The sequence below is a fragment of the Panthera uncia genome, chromosome B1 (genome assembly GCF_023721935.1).
Source record: "Panthera uncia isolate 11264 chromosome B1, Puncia_PCG_1.0, whole genome shotgun sequence".
Classification (NCBI taxonomy): Eukaryota; Metazoa; Chordata; class Mammalia; order Carnivora; family Felidae; genus Panthera; species Panthera uncia.
In genome coordinates, this window is record NC_064811.1 from 143,203,888 (window position 1) to 143,223,448 (window position 19,561).

Sequence of the window (19,561 nt, forward strand, 5' to 3'; positions counted from 1 at the left end):
CATTTACCAATTATTACTTGTACTTTGGTTCTCACATTAGAACTCACTCCCTCTGGAAAGCCTTACCAGACTTCTCAGGTTTGGGCTAGGGGCCCCACCTATGTAGTAAATTGTATTGCTTATACTGTGTTTGCTTTCTTGACTTTCCTTGTCTTTTTCTTTATAGTCTCCTTTCCTCCTAGGTTAAGCTGTACTTTTTTCCAGTATAATTGTCCTAGTAAATCTTGTTGATTTTATCGTTTATTTTTCTGTCTGCATGGTTTTGTTTAGAGATGATTCATTATGTATTGATTACATATTTTAAGTTAAAAAAAATTTTTTTTGGAGGGAGAGAGAAAGAGCGTGTGTGTGCAGAACATGCCACGGGGCTCTATCTCATGACCCTGGGATCATGACCTGAGCCAAAATTGAGAGTTGGCTGCTCAACCACCTGAGCCACCCAGGTGCCCCTACATATTTTAACTCTTGATGAGCAATCATATTTTCCTTATTTCTAAATTTTTGTGAGGAGGGGATATTAGTATATCATGGGCAGCCACAGGTGCTGTTTATCTTATACTCTCTTCTTTTTAAAAAAATATTTTTAATGCTTATTTTTGAGAGAGAGCGAGCATGAAGTGGGGAGGTGCAGAGAGAGAAGGGGGAGAGAGAGGATCTCAAGCAGACTCTGTGCTGCCAGAGAACCTGATGCAAGGCTTAAACTCCTGAACTGTGAGATCATGACCTGAGCAGAAGTTGGACGCTCAACCAGGTGCCCTATTTTATCCTCCCTTCTTACAACACCTAATATATTGGCATGCACACAGCAGAAGCTCATTAAAAGGTTGCTGTTTTGGTTTTATTTTGTTTTTTAATGTTTATTTTTGAGAGAGAGAACAAGTGAGAATGGAGAGAAAGGGGAAGGTTGGGGGGGCACAGAGGATTGGAAGCGGGTTCTGCACTGTCAGTGTGGAGCCTGATGTGCGGCTAGAACCCATGAACTATGAGATAATGACCTCAGCCGAAATCAAGAGTCAGATGGTTAACTGACAAAGCCACCCAGGCACCTCTGTCATCACTTCTGTTTCTCGGTTTTCTTACTTGAAAAATGAATGTAAGACATTCTACCTACCCAACTCAGCTCAGTTTTGGAAACAAAAGAATATAGTAAAAGAAATGGCAGAAGTGTTGCTATTATGTATGAGAGTCCTTTGTGGCGATTTTGGCTTGGGTACTCAAAGTTTACACTTGCTTCTACTTCGTCAGCTATCAGATTGTATCATGACATGCAGATAGATTAGTCTGGGTTCATAAAAATCGTAAATGATTAACTTCAGGACTTAGTAATGGATTGCCTTGGAGAGATGCTGACCTAGAACTGAGCAGGGAATATACAAGATGAGCCCAGATCATGTGTAGTACCAGAAGTAAGGAAGTGCTCAAAAAACAAAGGGATGAGGAATTGTCCAGAGAACACAGGAACTAATTTGAAAGAACTCTAAATGGTTGAAACTGGAACAATTTGAGCAAGAAAATAATGTACAATTGGAATATAACCAAAGTGTAAAATAAATATAAATGAGCACATACATATGACACAAATGATGTAAACTGATATAAATGATAAATAAATGGAGGAAAAGAGACAAGTCTCCCTTGTAGAAGAATTCCAAATAGGGGCTCCTGGGTGGCTCAGTCAGTTGAGCATCGGACTCTTGGTTTTGGCTCAGGTCACGATCTCACGGTTTTGTGAGTATAAGTCCTGCATCGGGCTCTGTGCTGACGGTGCAGAGCCTGCTTGGGATTCTCCATCTCCCTCTCTCTCTGCCCTCCCTCAACTTGCATGGTCTCTGTCTCTCTCCAAACAAATGAAAATAAACTTAAAAAAAAAAGAATTTTAAATAATTTATGTAAATATTCTACCCTCATGGAGGAGGAGTTTATTTCCTACCTCCTTCTCCCTTAAGGGTGGGCTAGACTTAGTGACTTACTAAGAATAGAATAGGAAAGAAGGGAAAAATAGTAACTTCGCAGTGGAGAAACGTGGCAAACACTATTGTAACCAAGTGATGAAGGTTAATATCACTGATGATGTCATATGGATATTACATACCCCTAATATGTGATAGGAAGAGTACTTCACCTTTGTGATAATTCTTTTCAAAGACCTATAACTCTAACTACAAGAGAAACAATAGACAAATCTGGACTGAGGGGATATTTTGCAGGATACTTAACCAGTCAAGGTCATGAAAAATGAGGAAAGCCTGAGAAATAGTCATATACCAATTTAGGAAGATAAGTTAACATTAGGAAGATATGTTAACATACATTGTGGTATCCTGGTTTGAAACCTGGAATAGAAAGAGGACATTAATAGAAAAACTGGTAAAATTTAAATAAGGTCTGGAGTTCACTTAATAGTGATGTATCATTCATTGTCAGTTTCTTAGTTTAGATAAATGTATCATGAAAATAAGTATAAGATGTTAACAGTTGAGGAAGCTGAGTGGGAGGTATTTGGGACCTCTTGGTACTGATTTTTTGTAAATCTGAAATTAGTCCAAAAGAAGGTTTATTTTAAAAAGTGAATTGGGAAGAGTTAACTTTTAAATAATAAAAGCAAAATGTGATTATTATAGAAAATGTGAATGATGAAGATATAAGGTTGTAAATGAAATTCATTCATAATCCTACTACCCATAGATAACTGGTAATTTTAGTATTTTTTTTTCTGGACTCAATTCTGTGCATATTGCATTCAACAATAATTATTAGGCTCCTTTTGGGCCAGATACCATTCTAGGTGCTTGGGACAGAGCAGTGAACAAGAATGATGTGAGACTTTCATTTAAGGGGTTTGTACTCCAATGAGAGTACCATTGAAATAAACAATAATTGCAGAAGAAACAATTACAGTTGTGTTATGGTAAGTGCTGTAAAGAGGAGGTGTAGGTGTGAGAACACGTAAGTGAGGAAATCTAAGATGTATCACTTAAGGTAAGAACTGAAAAATGAGAAGTCTGACAGGTGAAGGGGAAGAGGTGATTTGTGGGTGCTGGCAGGTTGGCTACAGGGGACTGTTACAGGTAGAGGGAACTGCTTGTGAGAAAACCTTCAGGGAAGAAGGAGCCTGAGCTTGAGAATGCATGATGGTTGGAGTATGGAGAATAAGATCTGGAAAATAGCGGGATGTGCCTGATGGCGTAGTTAAGCAAGGTTGAAATCACGCATTTAAAGTTTTGGGACTTTTTCCTGAGAGTGATATGAAACCATTGAAGGGTTTTGAAGCAGAGGAGTAATATGATCTTTGTAATTTATTTTATTTTATTTTTTAAGTTTATTTATTTATTTTGAGAAGGAGAGAGAGGGTGCACAAGCAGGGGAGGGGCAGAGAGAGAGGGGAGAACTTTAAGCAGGCTCCGTGCTGTCAGTGCAGAGCCCAATGTGGGGCATGGAGCTCAGTCTCATGAAACGGGAGATCATGACCTGAGCCGAAATCCGGAGTAGGGTGCTCAGTCGACGGAGCCACCAAGGCACCCCGATCTTTGTATTTTTAAAATATCATTCAACAGCTGTGTGAGCAAATGGATTGGTAGGTATTGAGAGTAGGGAGGTAGAAGAGGGATCCCTCAGAAGAGGGATGACGGTGTCTGACTGGCATAGTGACAGATGGAGAGACTGATTCAAAGTAGATTTAGAAGTAAAATCAACAGACATACTGATTGTTGGGTGGTGGTTGGAGGTGGGTAAAAGGGAGGGTTAGAAATTTCTAGCATATGAAGCTAGTAATGTCATCTACTAGGTGGGAAGTTTTTCAGTTAATATTAAGTGCATTGCCTTATGGTGCAAAAGTTTATCTTAGTGATTTTTAACCATTGAATGATATTTGAATACACAAATGTATTCTAAATTCCTAGAAAAAAGTTACTGGGAGGAAGGTATTTATTTTATCTGTCAATGTGTAGTGAATACAAAGTTTTGAAAATTCGTGGGTACATTGTTCCTAAGATAAAAAGTCTGAATGCTGCTAAGCTAGAGTTGGTTGCTTTCTGTGAATAAGAATAATGAAATTCTTTGATGTCACCTGCAGGTAGAAAACATTATTAATAAAATAATCCAAGAGTAGTTTTTTAGTAAATATTGTATCCTTGTATGTGGATTTATAGGCAAAAAGAAATTACTGAGTGTAAAGTTGTGGTAGAACTCAGAAATCCAAGAAATGTGTGCTGAATTAGGATGATGTGACTTTGCTACAACGTTTCAAAGATTATGTTTGTGCATGTTGTCTTTAGTAGATACGTTGATTTTAGTCTTACTGTTTTCTCTGGCATGTACCTACTGATAACGTTGATGGCATTGTTCTAATAGTGAGGCACTTGGCTCTAAATTTGATTTGGCAACATTTAACTATTAAGCCTTTAAAAAGCATGAAATGGTTACATCGTGAATCTTCTTGGTAAAGATGTTTTAGAAATTCTTAAAATTAAGTTAATAAAATGCTGCCACTACCATTTAATAGCTGTCTATTGGAAAAAGGTAAAAAACTCTTTCAAATGGTCTACTGAGAATTAATTTCAGAAATAAATAATTCTGAGGTTCATATGATGCCTATTCAAGTAGTGTCATATTCTTAATAAATTTGACACTATGTTCTGTTGCCAACTACCTTGTAAACATTTTCTTCACCTCTATCTCCAGGTCACTTCAGTTAGAACCGTCTATTTCACCTAATGTGTGTGGACTAAGGGACTTCCCTAGTTTGTGTATTTGTGTAAAAGCAAGGTAGTGCATTTGGGGAAAACTAACCCATACTAAGTTTATGAAGTGCTATAATTCAAGATGTTACTAACGAACAGGGAAAAATAACTTGGTACTATAAAGTGATATTTTGATAAAAATAGTCTAAAATACCAATGGAAAGCTAGTCAAGCACTGACTTATCCCAAAGATCATTGGAAAGAAGTGAGCTTAGTTTTGATGATAATATAGAACCTGATGATATACCCCAGAAATCCCCTGCAATTACTGTCATTGCTCTGCAAAAACAAACAACATCAAAAAACAACAACCCCCCCCAAAAAACCACAAAACTATTTTTTTAAGAAGTTCACAGAAAGTTAACTGAAATTAAGTCAGTGAATAATTTTTTTTTAATTCTTTTTTAATGTTTATTTTTGAGAGAGACACAGAGTGTGAGTGGGGGAGGGGCAGAGAGAACAGGACACACAGAATCCGAGGCAGGCTCCAGGCTCCGAGCTGTCAGCACAGAGCCCAACTCGGGGCTCGAACTCACAGACCGTGAGATCATGACCTGAGCTGAAGTCGGACGCTCAACTGACTGAGCCACCCAGGCGCCCCGAATAATTTTTTTAAATGTTCATTTATTTTGAAAGAGAGAGCACGCACACACATGGGGGAAGGGCAGAGAGAGAGGGAGAGAGGATCCCAAGCAGGCTCTGTGCTGTCAGCGGAGAACCAGACATGGGGCCCCGCTCATAATCTCTCAAATGGTGAGATCATGGCCTGAGCCAAAATCAGGAGTCAGACGCTTAACTGACTGAGCCACCCAGGCTCCCCAAGTCAGTAAATAGTTTTTGTGTGTGTATTCTACCTCTCTCACAATGACATGATGTAATAAATTAACATTTCTCCTGTGCATGTAGAACGTTACCTACGAAGTGTTTTGGGGAGAATTGAGAAAATAGTTGGTTAAATCATATTTTGTGTCGTGGTTCCAATTAAGAATTCTATTTGAAAAAGCTTTCAGAAGTTATGAGCTAAGCCTGTAAGATCATACACAGAAGTAAATACATAAAATCATGGGGAGTCTATGAATCTGTTTAAACAGTTCCAAACTACTGTCATTTAGAGGAAATTCCTTGGGAGAACCTGTGCTTAGAACAAATAAAAGTCAGTGTAGACACTTCCAAACTTGTTTTCTGTAACTAATCGAGACTGTAAATAAGATTAGAGTGGCTTAGGGTAGGGAAGGAAAAAAGAATAATAAATCCATGTTAGATCATAATAGAATTAAAGGTAGGGTAAATTTCTAACTCAAAGACTTTTGAATTGTGAAATGTAACACATATCGGAACAATGCATAAAGGCATAATTACACAGCTTAATGAGTTATCACAAAGCAGGCACTTTTACAGCACAACCAGGTTAAGAAAATAAAGCATTACTATACTTCAGAAGCCTCCTGTGGGTACCTTCCCAATCACAACTCTTTTCCTTTCCTTAGAGATAAATGCCATTTTCTCTTTGCCTAGTCACTTTTTTTTTTTTTTTTTTTGCTTTACTTTGTGGCTTGATAATTTAAGTATGCATCCTTAAAATGACAATTTAGCATTGCCTGTTTTATTTTTTTTATTTTTTAATTTTTTATTAAAAAATTTTTTTTTACATTTATTTATTTTTGAGAAACGGAGTGAGACAAAGCATGAGCGGGGGAGGGGCAGAGAGAGAAGGAGACACAGAATCTGAAGCAGGCTCCAGGCTCTGAGCAAGCGGTCAGCACAGAGCCTGATGCGGGGCTTGAACCCACAAACTGTGAGATCATGACCTGAGCCGAAGTCGGACGCTCAACCGACTGAGCCACCCAGGTGCCCCTAGCGTTGTCTGTTTTAGAAAATTATAGATTATTTAAATTAATAAAATAAATCATACAGTATGTATTTCTTGCTTGTGTTTATTCAATGTGCTTTTCAAGATTCTTTTGTATTATATGCAGTAGGTGTTTGTGGCAGTGTTGCTCTAGACTATCTTATTCTTTTTTATGAATATTCCAGTTTACCTGTGTATTTTAATATTGATGGGTCTTTGAATTATCAGCAGTTTTTGGCAGGTGTAAGCAGTGCTACATTGAATATTTTGCATTCATCCTGGTGAATATGTGCATAAATTTCATTTGGAGTGAACCTTTTGGGGCGTAGGTTATGCTTTCCATAGTGGAGTTCCAGTTTACACTCAAGTTAAATGTGTATGAAAGCTTCCTTTGCTCCACATTCCTCAACCTCTTGATATTGTCACACTTTTAATTCTGTCCATCTGTCGGCTGTGTAATAGATTCTGATTGTGTGTGTGTTTTTTTTTATGTTTATTTATTTTGAGAGACAGAGTGCATGTGAGTAGGGGAGGGGCAGAGAGAAGGGGAGAGAGAGAATCCCAAGCAGGCTCCGTGCCATCAGTGCAGAGCCTGATACGGGGCTCAAACTCACAAACCATGAGATCATGGTCTGAGCTGAAATCAAGAGTTGGGCACTCAACCAACTGAGCCACCCAGGTGTCCCTCTGATTGTGGTTTTAATTTGTACTTCCTTGGTTGCCAAGGAGGTTGAGCAATTTTTCATGCTAATTGGCTATTTAAAATTTTGTTTGAAGACCTATTTAAGTCATTTGCCTGTTTTTCTATTGATGTGCCTGAGAGATTGTAAAAGTTATTTATTTTCTATATATAAGCTTTTTGTTGGTCATATTGTTAAAAATATCTCATATTCTGTGGGTCCTGTTGCATTTTCTGTTATAGTCTATTTGGGCTGCTATAACAAAAGTACTATAGATTGGGCGGCTTGAGCAACAAACGTGGTTTTCAGTTCTGTGTATTGCTCACAGTTTTGGAGGCTGGAAAGTCCAAGAGCAAGGACAGACAGACTGGATGTCTGTTGAGGAGGGGCTGCTTCTGGTTCACGGTCTGCCATCTTTTTGTTGTGTCCTTGAGGGAACTCTCTGGAGTCTCTTTGTGAGGGCACTAATTCCATTCCTGAATACCTTCATGATCTAATCACCTCCCAAAGGAGCTACCTCCAAATAACATCAACTGGGGATTAACCATCAACGTATAAATGTTGGTGGGATACAGACATTCAGTCTGTAGCATTATGATGGACAAATTAAGAGCAAATGTTCTTATAATGTCTTCTGTGTTGATCTTTTGCTTTATGGCTGATGCTTTTTGTGTCTTAAGAAAAATTTCCCTCCACTGAGGTCATGAATATATTTTCTTATATCATTTTGTAAGAGTTTTATTTGCCTTTCTCACTTGAGTCTATAATCACCTGAGTGGTGTGTGTGTGTGTGTGTGTGTGTGTGTGTGTGTGTGTGAATGAATGGATTAGGGTGTATTTAATTTTTTTTGTCCATATACACAACCAGTTGTCCTAATGCCAGTTACTAAGAAAATCATTTTTTATCTATTCTTCTGTAGGGCCACCCCTAAGAATATATTAAGGTTCATATATAGGAGGATCTATTTCTTGACTCTTTGTTCCGTGTGAGTGGCTTTGTTTTATTTTAGCTTTATGCCAAAAGCATTCTGTTTATAATGTTACTGTGATTAAAATGGTCTCAGTATCTGGTAAAGCATATACTCTCACTTTATTGTTAAGATTGTCTTGATTATTCTTGGGCCTTTTTATTTCCAGGTACATTTTAGCATGATTTGTCATTTAAAAAAAAAGCCTGTTGGGGCGCCTGGGTGGTGCAGTCGGTTAAGCATCCGACTTCAGCCAGGTCACGATCTCGCGGTCCGTGAGTTCGAGCCCCGCGTCGGGCTCTGGGCTGATGGCTCGGAGCCTGGAGCCTGTTTCCGATTCTGTGTCTCCCTCTCTCTCTGCCCCTCCCCCGTTCATGCTCTGTCTCTCTCTGTCCCAAAAATAAATAAACAACGTTGAAAAAAAAAATTAAAAAAAAAAAAAAAAAAAAGCCTGTTGGGTTTGTAACAGGGTGCAAGAGCACCTGGCTCCAGAGTTTCCAAACAGACCAGGTTTGGCCACTCACTGCTGAGATAATTCAGAGACAGACCAGTGATGGTGAAACAAGAAAGGAGTTTATTTCAGCGAGGCAACACTGGGAAGACAACGGACTAGCATTTCAAAGACTGTCTCCAAAGTGCTGAAAATACTTCTAGGTTTATATAAGGAAAATGTGGGGACAAAGGTTGGTGGGTATAAGCAGGTGGGCAGTAAAGGTCAGATCAGTCATTGCCTTCATGTCAATTATGAGGGGTCTTGCTGGTGTCAGGGCAGTTGTTATTCCTTGAGGGGTAGTTTCAGTTCCTATCACAGGATGGTTTGCCCTTTGGGTCTTTTGTCTGAGTTGAAAGGTAAGCTAGAAAGAAGAACTTGCTAGAAAGTATAGACTAAGGTAAAATGGAGGTAAATCCTCAGGTTTTTGATTGGCATTTAATTGAGTCTATAGATCAGTTTGAATCTAACTCATGAACATGGTATACTTCTCTGTATACTTGAGTCTTTTTAAATGTTTTCCAATGAGGTTTTAGTCATTCCTAGTAACTTTTGTCTTTATTTGTTACACTCGTTCCTGGATTTTCTTTTTTAATATTACTGCTATTTAATGCTGTTTTTATTTTAATATTCTATTTGCTGGGGGCACCTGGCTGGCTCAGTCGGTTGAGTGTCCAACTTCGGCTTAAGTCATGATCTCACAGTTTGAGTTTGAACCCCTCCCCACCTCAGTTGGGCTCAATGCTGTCAGCACAGAGCCTGCTTTGGATCCTCTGTCTCCTTTTCTCTCTGCCCCTCCCTTGCTCATGCTCTCTCAAAAATAAACATTTTAAAAAATATATTCTGTCTGCTGGTATATTTTGAAATTTAGTTTTTTGAATATTGATTTTTAACTCTAATTGTAATGATTTATTTGTCCAGCCTTCTTTTTAAGAGAGAGAGAGAGAGAGAGAGAATGAATCGAGGGGCAAAGAGAGGGAGAGAGAGAATCCCATGCAGGCTCCTTGCTGTCAGTGCAGAACCCAACATGGGACCTGATCTCACAAACTGTGAGATCATGACCTGAGCCAAAATTAAGAGTCGGACACTTAACCAGCCAAACCATCCAGGCACCCCTGTGATGTCTTTTAAGATTATAGTCATACCATTGGCAAATAATGACCATGTTGTTTCTTGCTAATCTTTATAGTGTTCTCCTTTCCTTTCCCCTTGCTTGACTGCACTGGCTAGGACCTCTAGTCTCTAGTAAACTGTTGTATGGAAATAGTGATTGCCAGTGTCTTTTGTCTTGTTTTGATCCTGAAGTTTCACCATTAAGTATTCACCTCCAAATTTAAGTATGATGCTAATTTGGATTTTTGTGTTATCTCTCATTAGATTAAACAGGTTAACATCTATTCCTAGTTGATTTAAGAGTACACAATGTAGGGGCGCCTGGGTGGCTCAGTCAGTTGAATGTCCGACTTTGGCTCAGGTCATGATCTTGCAGTTCGTGAGTTCAAGCCCCACGTCGGGCTCTGTGCTGACAGCTGAGTGCCTGGAGCCAGCTTCGGATTCTGTGTCTCCCTCTCTCTCCGCCCCTTCCCCACTCATGCTCTGTCTCTCAAAAATGAATAAACGTCAAAAACAAATTTTTTTAAAGAGTACACAATGTAAAATCATGATTGGTTGTTGAATTTGTCATTTTCCTTCCGTTTTTTGAGATGATCATTTGATTTATATCTCCTATTTATCTATTATAAACAGTTGATTTTCAGATGCTTAAATCAACTTGCATTCCTTGTATGGACTCAGTTAGATCATTGATACTTTAGTGTATTCTTTTGGGTTTTTTTTAATGTACAAATTGCTGGATTTGGTTTACTTTTGTTTAGGATTTTTGCATCTGTTCATAACAGATTGCTGGTAGCTTTCCTTTCTCATACTGTTCTCATTTTGGTATTAAGATTCTATTTCCCTTACAAAGTGAGTTGTAGATGATGGCCCCTTCTTCCAGTCTCTGAAGTGTTTATATAAGGCGGGCATTATTTCTTCCTAAATATTGGTAGAATTTGCCAAAGAAACTCTAGGCTTAGAATTTTCTTTATAGGAAGGTTTTAAATTAATATTTCAAATTCTTTAATAGTTAATAGCACTATTCTGATTTTGTTTCTTTCTAGATTAGTTTGGTAAGTTGTATTTTTTTTTCAAAATTTACCTTCTTTTTAAAAAATTTAAAAAGGCATAAAGTCATTTGATTGCCTGCAGTTTCCATAGTCTTGTCTTCTTTTTCTTCCTGATCATGGTTATTTGTGCTCTCATCGAGAGAGTTCTCCTTCCCTCCTTTCCCCTTCCTTATCCTCTTTCCCATTTCACCTTATTAATCATTGTCACTGCAGATTCATCAGTCATTAGTCTTTCCAATGAACTAGCTTTGCCTTTGTTGTGTTTTTCTATTTGTATTTTTCTGCTTTATTAATTTCTGATCATATTTTGTTCTACTTTCTTTGGGTTTATTTTGCTGTATTTTTTCCCCCTTGCTTCTTGAAATAAGGTTACCTTCTTAATTTTAAGCTTCCATTCAGGTGAATCATTTAAAGCTCTAAATGTCTCTCCCAATACAGTTTTTATCACCATGTCATATGCCTTCATTATCATTATCACAAATTAAAATTTTTTTTTTAACGTTTATTTATTTTTGAGATGGAGAGAGACAGAGCATGAACAGGGGAGGGGCAGAGAGAGAGGGAGACACAGAATCCGAAACAGGCTCCAGGCTCTGAGCTGTCAGCACAGAGCCTGACGCGGGGCTCGAACTCACGGAGTGTGAGATCATGACCTGAGCTGAAGTCAGACGCTTAACCGACCAAGCCACCCAGGCGCCCCTCATTATCACAAATTAAAAATCATTTCTAACTTCCACAGTGATACCTATTTTGATTTACAGGTTATTTAGAAATATAGTTCATGATTTCCAAACATAGGAATTTCTGGTTGTTTCAAATTGACTTAGAACATTGTTGTCAAAGAATATACATTGTCAAACAATGTACAAAGATATACATTGTTGTCTTATCAGTGTATTGAAATTTTTTGAGACTTGCATTGTGGCCTGGTAAAAAGTCTATTTTTGTCAGTGTTCCACCCATGCTATAGAAGAGTGTATAATGTGAAGTGTTTGGTTAATGTTTTTCTCTATGCGTCCATCAGGTAAAATTTGGTACTCTACCTTTGAAGTCACTAGTTTCCCTATTGATTTTTCTCCTTGTTTATTTCTATAGGTATTTGTCAGTGATGTATTAAAAATTTTCACTGTGTTTGTAGACTAATCTACCACTTGTCATTCTGTAAATTTTTGCTTTATATACTTTGATTTCATGTTAGTAAGTTACATCTTCCTGGTGAATTGAACCACCTTACTTTGAAGTGCCTCTATCTATTTCCAAATTTCTTTAAAATGTCCTTTGATATAATATAGCTCCCCGGATTTCATTAGGGATCACATGCTCTATTCTTTTAATCCTTTTACTTTCAGCCTTTCTGCATTGGTATGTTTTAGCTGATACTCTCATAATTATATACTTGGCTTTAAAAAATCCAATTAGATAGTGTTTATCTTTTTTTTTTAAGTTTATTTATTTATTTATTTATTTTTTTAATTTTTTTTTTTTTAATATTTATTTTTGAGACAGAGAGAGACAGAGCATGAATGGGGGAGGGGCAGAGAGAGAAGGAGACACAGAATTGGAAGCAGGCTCCAGGCTCTGATCCATCAGCCCAGAGCCTGACGCGGGGCTCGAACTCACGAACCGTGAGATCGTGACCTGAGCTGAAGTCGGACGCTCAACCGACTGAGCCACCCAGGCGCCCCTAAGTTTATTTATTTTGAGAGAGAGATAGAGAGAGAGAGAGAGCATGCACGAGTTGGGGAGGGGCAGAGAGAGAGGATCCCAAGCAGGCACTCCCAATGTAAGGTGTGGAGCCCAACTAGGGGTTTAAAATCGAGTTAGATGGTTAACTGACTGAGCCATCCAAGTGGCCCATGTTTATGTTTTAATTGGAGCATTTTAGTATATTTACACTTAATATAATATTGTTATATTTGCATTTCAGTATTTCTAAAACTTAGAACTCTTAAAATAGTCTTTTATTCAGTCTTTGTACCAGTTTGTGTACATGCATGAAAATATTTGACACATTTCTTGAAAAGGAATTGCTTAGGCATTAAAATTATTGGCTGTTTTTGGTTCCGATTTTGAAAAAGTGATCATTGTATGATGTTTTCATGTTTTTAATCTTATGATACATTATTTGAGTAATCAGACAGCCATGTTGAGAACTGAAACGTTTATGTTTGTGAGGTTGAATATTGCAAAACCATTTTGTGTTTTTTGTTTATTTTCTGGTGTGTCATTTCTGAAGAATTTCCAGGTCCTCTTTCTTTTGTGTTGCAGTAACTTTGCAGCTATCTGTATAGCTTGAATTGATTGTCTTTCTTCTTGAAAGCTTTGCTATCTCTCTCTCTCTCTCTCTTTTTTTTTTTCCCCCTTTGATATTTTTGCTCAGGGAGGACAATTGACAATACAAGTTAAAGTTGAATGCCAATAGTGTGTCAAATGTAAATGTATAGCAGCTATACGTAATAGAATATAAACTAAAGTTAATCTGACACTTCTGATAATAATAATTTAGTTTGAGGATTCAAGGAGGTAATTTTTTGTTAACGTTTATCTCATAAGTGATTTATAAGCATTTCATTAAAAAGCATCTTATAGAAAATTTAGAACATATACAAAGGTACAGAGAAGAGATTATGTGCTTTTTGTTCTCAAGACTTAAATAATTATGAATTCATGGCTAATTTTGCTTTTTTACTACTTTCTATAATTTTGAAATAAATTGGAAACCTTATATTATTTTAGATAGATACACTGTGATAGAGTCTCACCCTGATCAAACTTTAGTCAGGCTCATTTGAATTCTCTTCCCAACCAAGTCTCAACTGTTGGTCTTATGTTGTCTTGTTTTTGTATTGCTCAGTTTGGGCAGTAATCCTGTCAAGTTGGCTTAATCCTGTACCTGTTGTCAGAATCCTGTACCCTCAACACCCTGGAGTTCCACATCCCTCACTATCTTCCAGGTGATGTCCTATCACCCAGGGCTGCCTTCAGCCAGAATCCTGTTAGGTCTGCGTAGTGAGAATCTCTCTTACCCTAGGTGTTTCCTCTTAATAATTATTTTTCTATCCACTGAAAACCCCCACCCCTTCTCCTTGGTTGTGAATTCCTGCTTTTTCTTGTTATATTGGGAATTGAGCCAAATTCTGTATTGAGATCTCTTTTCCCCTTTTGCAGTAGTCTTGAATAAGATTTGTTTTTACCTGTTTTAACTATTACACAGTTAATGTATTTCCTTATGTATCTCTAAAAGATAAGAATTCTTTTATAGGCTATTGATGAGGTTTTGAGGGGATCTGTAGCTGACGGACAAGAAAGAATTCTTGAGATGTCTTAGGTGCAAAGAGGTTATTAAAGCATGAGGACAGGACCCTTGGGCAGGAAGAGCTGCACTGGGGTTGTGAGGAATGACTGATTATATATCTGGGAGTTGGGGCATTGGTAAAGGCCCCAAATCCCAAAAGGACTTTCATATGCTAAAGACACTGGAGGCTTTGCTATTGTTGAGCTCAAGTTATTTTTCCTTCTAGCAAAACATTAACATAAGGACAATAGGAAGTTCCTGGAGGAATGTTTTACTCTGCCTATCTCAAGTATTTGTCAATGGGCTATAGGTTATAAAGAATTTATTTTATCTACATTTTCTTCTTGTCTTTTTTCCCCACATCACTGTGGAGGGGAGGGTGATGTTAGGGCTGCAGGAAACTGAGTCTGTAGGCTTCTGGGTATTGCCTTTTTTTCTTGTAAATCATTAAAATCTTTGCAAACTGATGGAAACTTCTGTCCTGCTTGACTGTAATCTCTATCAGTTAACCATTTATTTTTCTTTTTCCTTTGTTCTTGGGCAGCCTGGAGTGCCTGAGGAATATCACATATATCCTACCTGGGGGTTGGGGCCCGGGTGGAAGGGTGGGGGGAAGGTGGTTAACTTGTGCTTTGCCCTCAGCTTCTTTGGCTCCCTCATCATTATTACATCTAAAATATAGTTGCTTAAAATCACATATCTTGCTTATTTCTCATTTCTTCTGTTGTTTCATAAAAATTTGTACTTTGAAATTGATTTATCTGTTAATACTTGTTTTTTTATTATTTAATTTTATTTTTTAAAAAATTTATTTATTTATTTCGAGGTGGGGGGGAGCGTTCAGGGGAGGGCCACAGAGAGAGAGGAGAGAGAATCCCAAGCAGACTCCATGCCATCAGTGCAGAGCCCTACATGGGGTCAGTCTCATAAGCCGTAGACCATGACCTGAGCCAAAATCAAGAGTTGGATGCTCACCTGACTGAGCCACCCATGCACCTGTATTTTTTTTTTTTTTTTTTTACTTCTAGAGAAAGAGAAAGAGAAGCATGCAAGGGAGGAGAGGGGCAGAAGGAGAGAGAGGAAGAGAATTTTAAGCAGGTTCCACACCCAACGTGGAGTCCGCTGCAGGGCTTGATCTCAGAACCCTGGGATCGTGACCTGAGCCAAAATCAAGTGTTGCCTTTTCAACCAACTGAGCCACCCAGGCACCTATTGTTTTAATTCTGTATAGGTCTCCCCACTTCCCTTTTTTTTTTTTTTTTTTTCCTGACTATATTTTTCCTGACTATAAATCTAATGTTGAAGATTTCTTGGATCATATATGTTAGAAGGGACTTAAAGATTGAACATTGTAGTACTATAGTCAAATATATATGTAGTTATATATGTATGGTTAGAATACCATAGTCATCTATTCTGCCTCCCTGATTTACACATCTCAGAGAGGTTGTGGTTTATCTAGAATCCCACATCAAGGCTGAGGTTAGAATTGAGGGTGCATTTGGGAGTAGAAATATCTTCCCCTTCTGAATTTTTAAGTTCATTTTTGTGCTACCATTTTAGTGTGTTTATTCTTCAGAGGTTCCATCTGGAGCATTGTCCCCTTATGGAACTCCCCCCCCCCCCCCCCCCACCCCAGTTGTGCCTTCGAATTCTTAAATTTGTCTTTTCTTCTCTTTCCACTTGAGCTCCATGCTAACTGTAATTCAGTTTCTTAAACTGACAATAACCGACTCTGTGTCAAAGTCCTCTTTTGCCACACCTTCCCATCTACTTTGTCCTTTTCTAAAGTACAGTTGAAAAGCACTTTAGCTTGAGTAGTCATTCTTTTAAGCAAAAGTGGCAGCCATGGGTCTCTTAAGCATGAGATTTGATTACTTTTGAAAATTTTTTCAGCTTTCAGATTTATTATTACAAAAGTAGTATAATTATTAAAAATTTCAGTAATAAGTAATATATTTGTCTAAAAAGTAAAACCGTGTGGAACTATATATAGTAAAAACCAAATGTACCATTAACCTCCCCCACTTCTGTCTCTTTCCTTCCTCAGTAATAACAATTACTAAGAGTTTGGCGTGTCTCATTCTAGACTTAACGCTATACAAATACAATTTCTCATTCTAGACTTCACTCTATACAAATACAGTTATGTGTTAGATATACATAAGTTTTGTTCTTTAAAAACAGTTGAGACTATATTTATGCTACAAAACTTTTACTTATGCAACATGGTCAATATATTTTATAGGGAAGGTATTCTTCCTCCTCTAGTTATTGCTAGCTAGTTATAATTTTCACTTTTCCTTTTAGACCAAGTTGTCAATCAGGAAAAACAAGTTAAGAGAGTGCCTACAAATACCAGGAAAACTTACAGATAAATTTTCATTTTCTCTGAAAGGTGTAGAAGAATATCATAAAAACTAAGTTATTCATAAATGCTGTATAGCATATATATATATATTTTTAAAGTCTTATAATAGTAGAATATACATACCAAAAGACCACGGAGGAAGAAACTTACATTGGTTAATTTAGTAAAGTCAGCTCTTTGTCAAAGCTTTCCTTGCTTAAAAAAAAATCTAGGAGAATTTGAAAAATACACAAAACAAAAAAAGACCCACAGTCTTATGATAAATGTTAATAGTTGTAATCAGAATTAGATAGATATTCCTAGTGTAGTCTTTATTCTAGACTATATGCCTTTCCCATATTCCTTTTTCCTAAATCTCAGGTAAGCTTTTATAAGAAGAGCTAGCTTTCTGAGGTTCATACTTTTTGAAATATAAAACTTTAACCTAATTTTAAAAAGGATCTTGAATAACTTAATGTACTGGACAAATAGAATTAGTCCCTTCTCTTTACTGCCATCTGAGTCGTTTTTTTCCTTCTCTAAACCCATTTCTCATATAAATGTCTTGACTAGGAGTGGACCTTAAAGGTTGGCTCATTCAATACTTAGGAAAATAAATTTTACAGAACCTCTTCGTTGTGTGGAATTGTTCTCATCGACAGCACATGTTTATTTAGGGGCACTGCAGCAACATAGCTACTTCAGGAGAATCTCTTAGTCTAGAGGAATCACCTCAGAGAGAGCTGTAAAAATGTAAACTCATATTAAACGAGCATCAGCTTTTTTATTTTGGAATGACAGTTTGAAACGAAGAGTTACTTTTATTTCTGAATCCCATGAAAATTTTTAGCAAAGAGACAATCGGAATACATTTTAGAGACACATTTTACTAAGCCTTTTTTTGAAGCACAAATCTTTGTGAGGTAGGAAAAGTAGGAAGAAAGAGAAAAATTCCTATCTAGTAAATCTTTTTGCGTAGTTTCCACAAATAATAGCTAAGTTATTTGGTATGTTTTCTACTCAAAAGCTAGAATGTCTTATTAGCTAGTTCCTTGAAGGAAGGAAACAAGAGGCTGCTGGAGGGGATTAGTGAGATAAAACACTTCAGCTGTTCAGTTACTAAATTTTTAATCCACAATAGAGGTCTGTAGTACAGTTTAGATAATTAAGAATAGACTTTTAAAACAAAGTCTCTTGAAGGCTTTGGTATGTACATAAAAATTAATACATTTATATTATAAAGTATTGCAATCTTACTAGTGTGTTTCTCTCATTTTTCTACATTAGAATTGAAAAGAGGCATTGTCTACATCCAGTATTTCCCTTTCACATCTCTATATTAAATATTTGGTTTCCCTTATATTTATTTTAAGATGAAAACGAAATAATGTTTCTATTGTTTTACTATAGTTGCCACTGATGTTCTAGAAGCTGCATGGTGAGAGCTTTAAAATTCTCAAACCAGTTTTGTCTGTTACACTTGGAGCTTAGTCATCATCATACGTAGCAGGACCTGATTAAGAAGGCTGTTCCGCCTCTAAGCCTTGCTAGATTGTAGCCACTAGCAACCAGGCTGCAATAATTTCCCTTTGATGACATCATCCACTGTGGAAGAACCCAGTTGCTTCAGCGAGTCGAACTACATACAGTTCTAACCCTCATCAAATATGGCATCTCCCTCGCCTGCTGGTGCAGGGGTGGAAAAAATGCCAGTGTTTTCTTAAGCTAGCGAGCTTTTCTTTTTCTTTTTCTTCTTCTTTATAAAAATTCTAATCATGGATGCTTCTTCCGATCCCTATTTGCCTTATGACGGGGGAGGAGACTGTATTCCCTTGAGGGAATTACATAAAAGAGGTAATACCATCCCCTTGCTGTGAATCCTCTGTTGGTATGTTTTGCATGTGGCTGGGTGGTTCTGTAGTTTAAACAGGTTTTGGAATGTCCTTTATATATTGTAGCGTGTTGTTTAGTTGCCCTGGAATGTTAGTGAGGAGCAAATGCAGCCTTCTGAATGGCTCTGTAGTCGTCCCTGATTGTTTTCTCTGTGCAGATTAGTACTGCTTCAGAGCACATCGGACTGGGACTCCGACTCCATCTTCTGTGTGAAAATCCTCTCTCTGTTTAACTGCGAAAATGCATTAATCCGCTTTTATAGCTAACTGGAGTCATGTTAGCACCTAAAAAGTAATGTTTTTCTTCCCTTTGGAAAACTTATGTGTTTCCTTTAATTTACACAGAGAAATCGAGTGTGTGTCTGTGCACCTGTATGTTTCAGCTGCTGCCAGTTACCATGTAGATTTTGCCACAACAAAGTAAATTTATAGTAAAAGCTCTCTCTGCATTTTAGAACACCTTAAGATGGCAATAAAGATGAACAAATTTTTATATACTAATATTTTTCATTTAATATATATTTCAGCTGATTAACATTAACTGCATTGTCGCCTACGGGTATTTTATAAAAATTGATATTATAAAAACATTTAGGGTATTGTTACACATCAGAAAATATAATAGTCACTAGTTTATAAAAACCAGAAAAGCACCCAGCATTCATGTAAATCTTTTGGCAGGCACTGCCTGGGTCTTCGTAAAACTGATTTACATGTTAATAAAACTGTCCTTTTAAATTTTTTCTTAAACTATTCTAAAATTAGACTGGTTGGTAGTAGTTCTAGAAAAGAATTGAACCTTAAGAAAAATCTCTTAGCTAGATGATTTCATTTATGAGTCACATTAATTGGAATTACTGTATGAGATATTATAAGCTCATTATGGGTTAATCCAAACTTTTATTTATGAAGCAAATAAGGAAGTTATGATTTTCCTGAGCTTATTTCACCTGTTTTAATTAAAATACAGTTTGTATTCTGGTAATACTTTCTTTTTTTTAGTAAGAAGTTCCATTAGGATTAGAAAATGTTAAGATAGTCAACAAATATTTATTGGTTGTATTGTGTCAACTAGACACTATTTTAGGCTCTGAACAGTTGTAACATTGAATATATTGTTGTATTCTGTTAGT

At 37.1% G+C, this 19,561-nt stretch overlaps 1 protein-coding gene across 5 annotated transcripts in view; it reads left to right on the forward strand.

Moving 5' to 3' along the window:
* Positions 1–19,561, forward strand: part of CLCN3 (chloride voltage-gated channel 3) — a 94,475-nt gene that overhangs the window by 21,420 nt on the left and 53,494 nt on the right. Inside the window, exon 1 of one of the 5 annotated variants that reach the window (XM_049631318.1) lies at positions 18,094–18,390. The exons of 3 other annotated variants lie outside the window; for them this stretch is intronic. In XM_049631318.1, coding sequence (XP_049487275.1) covers positions 18,312–18,390 — 79 coding nt within the window. In that variant the 5' untranslated portion in view covers positions 18,094–18,311. Of the gene's footprint in view, positions 1–18,093; positions 18,391–19,561 lie in introns of those variants that run through there. One more of the 5 variants, XM_049631320.1, reaches the window with a different exon arrangement.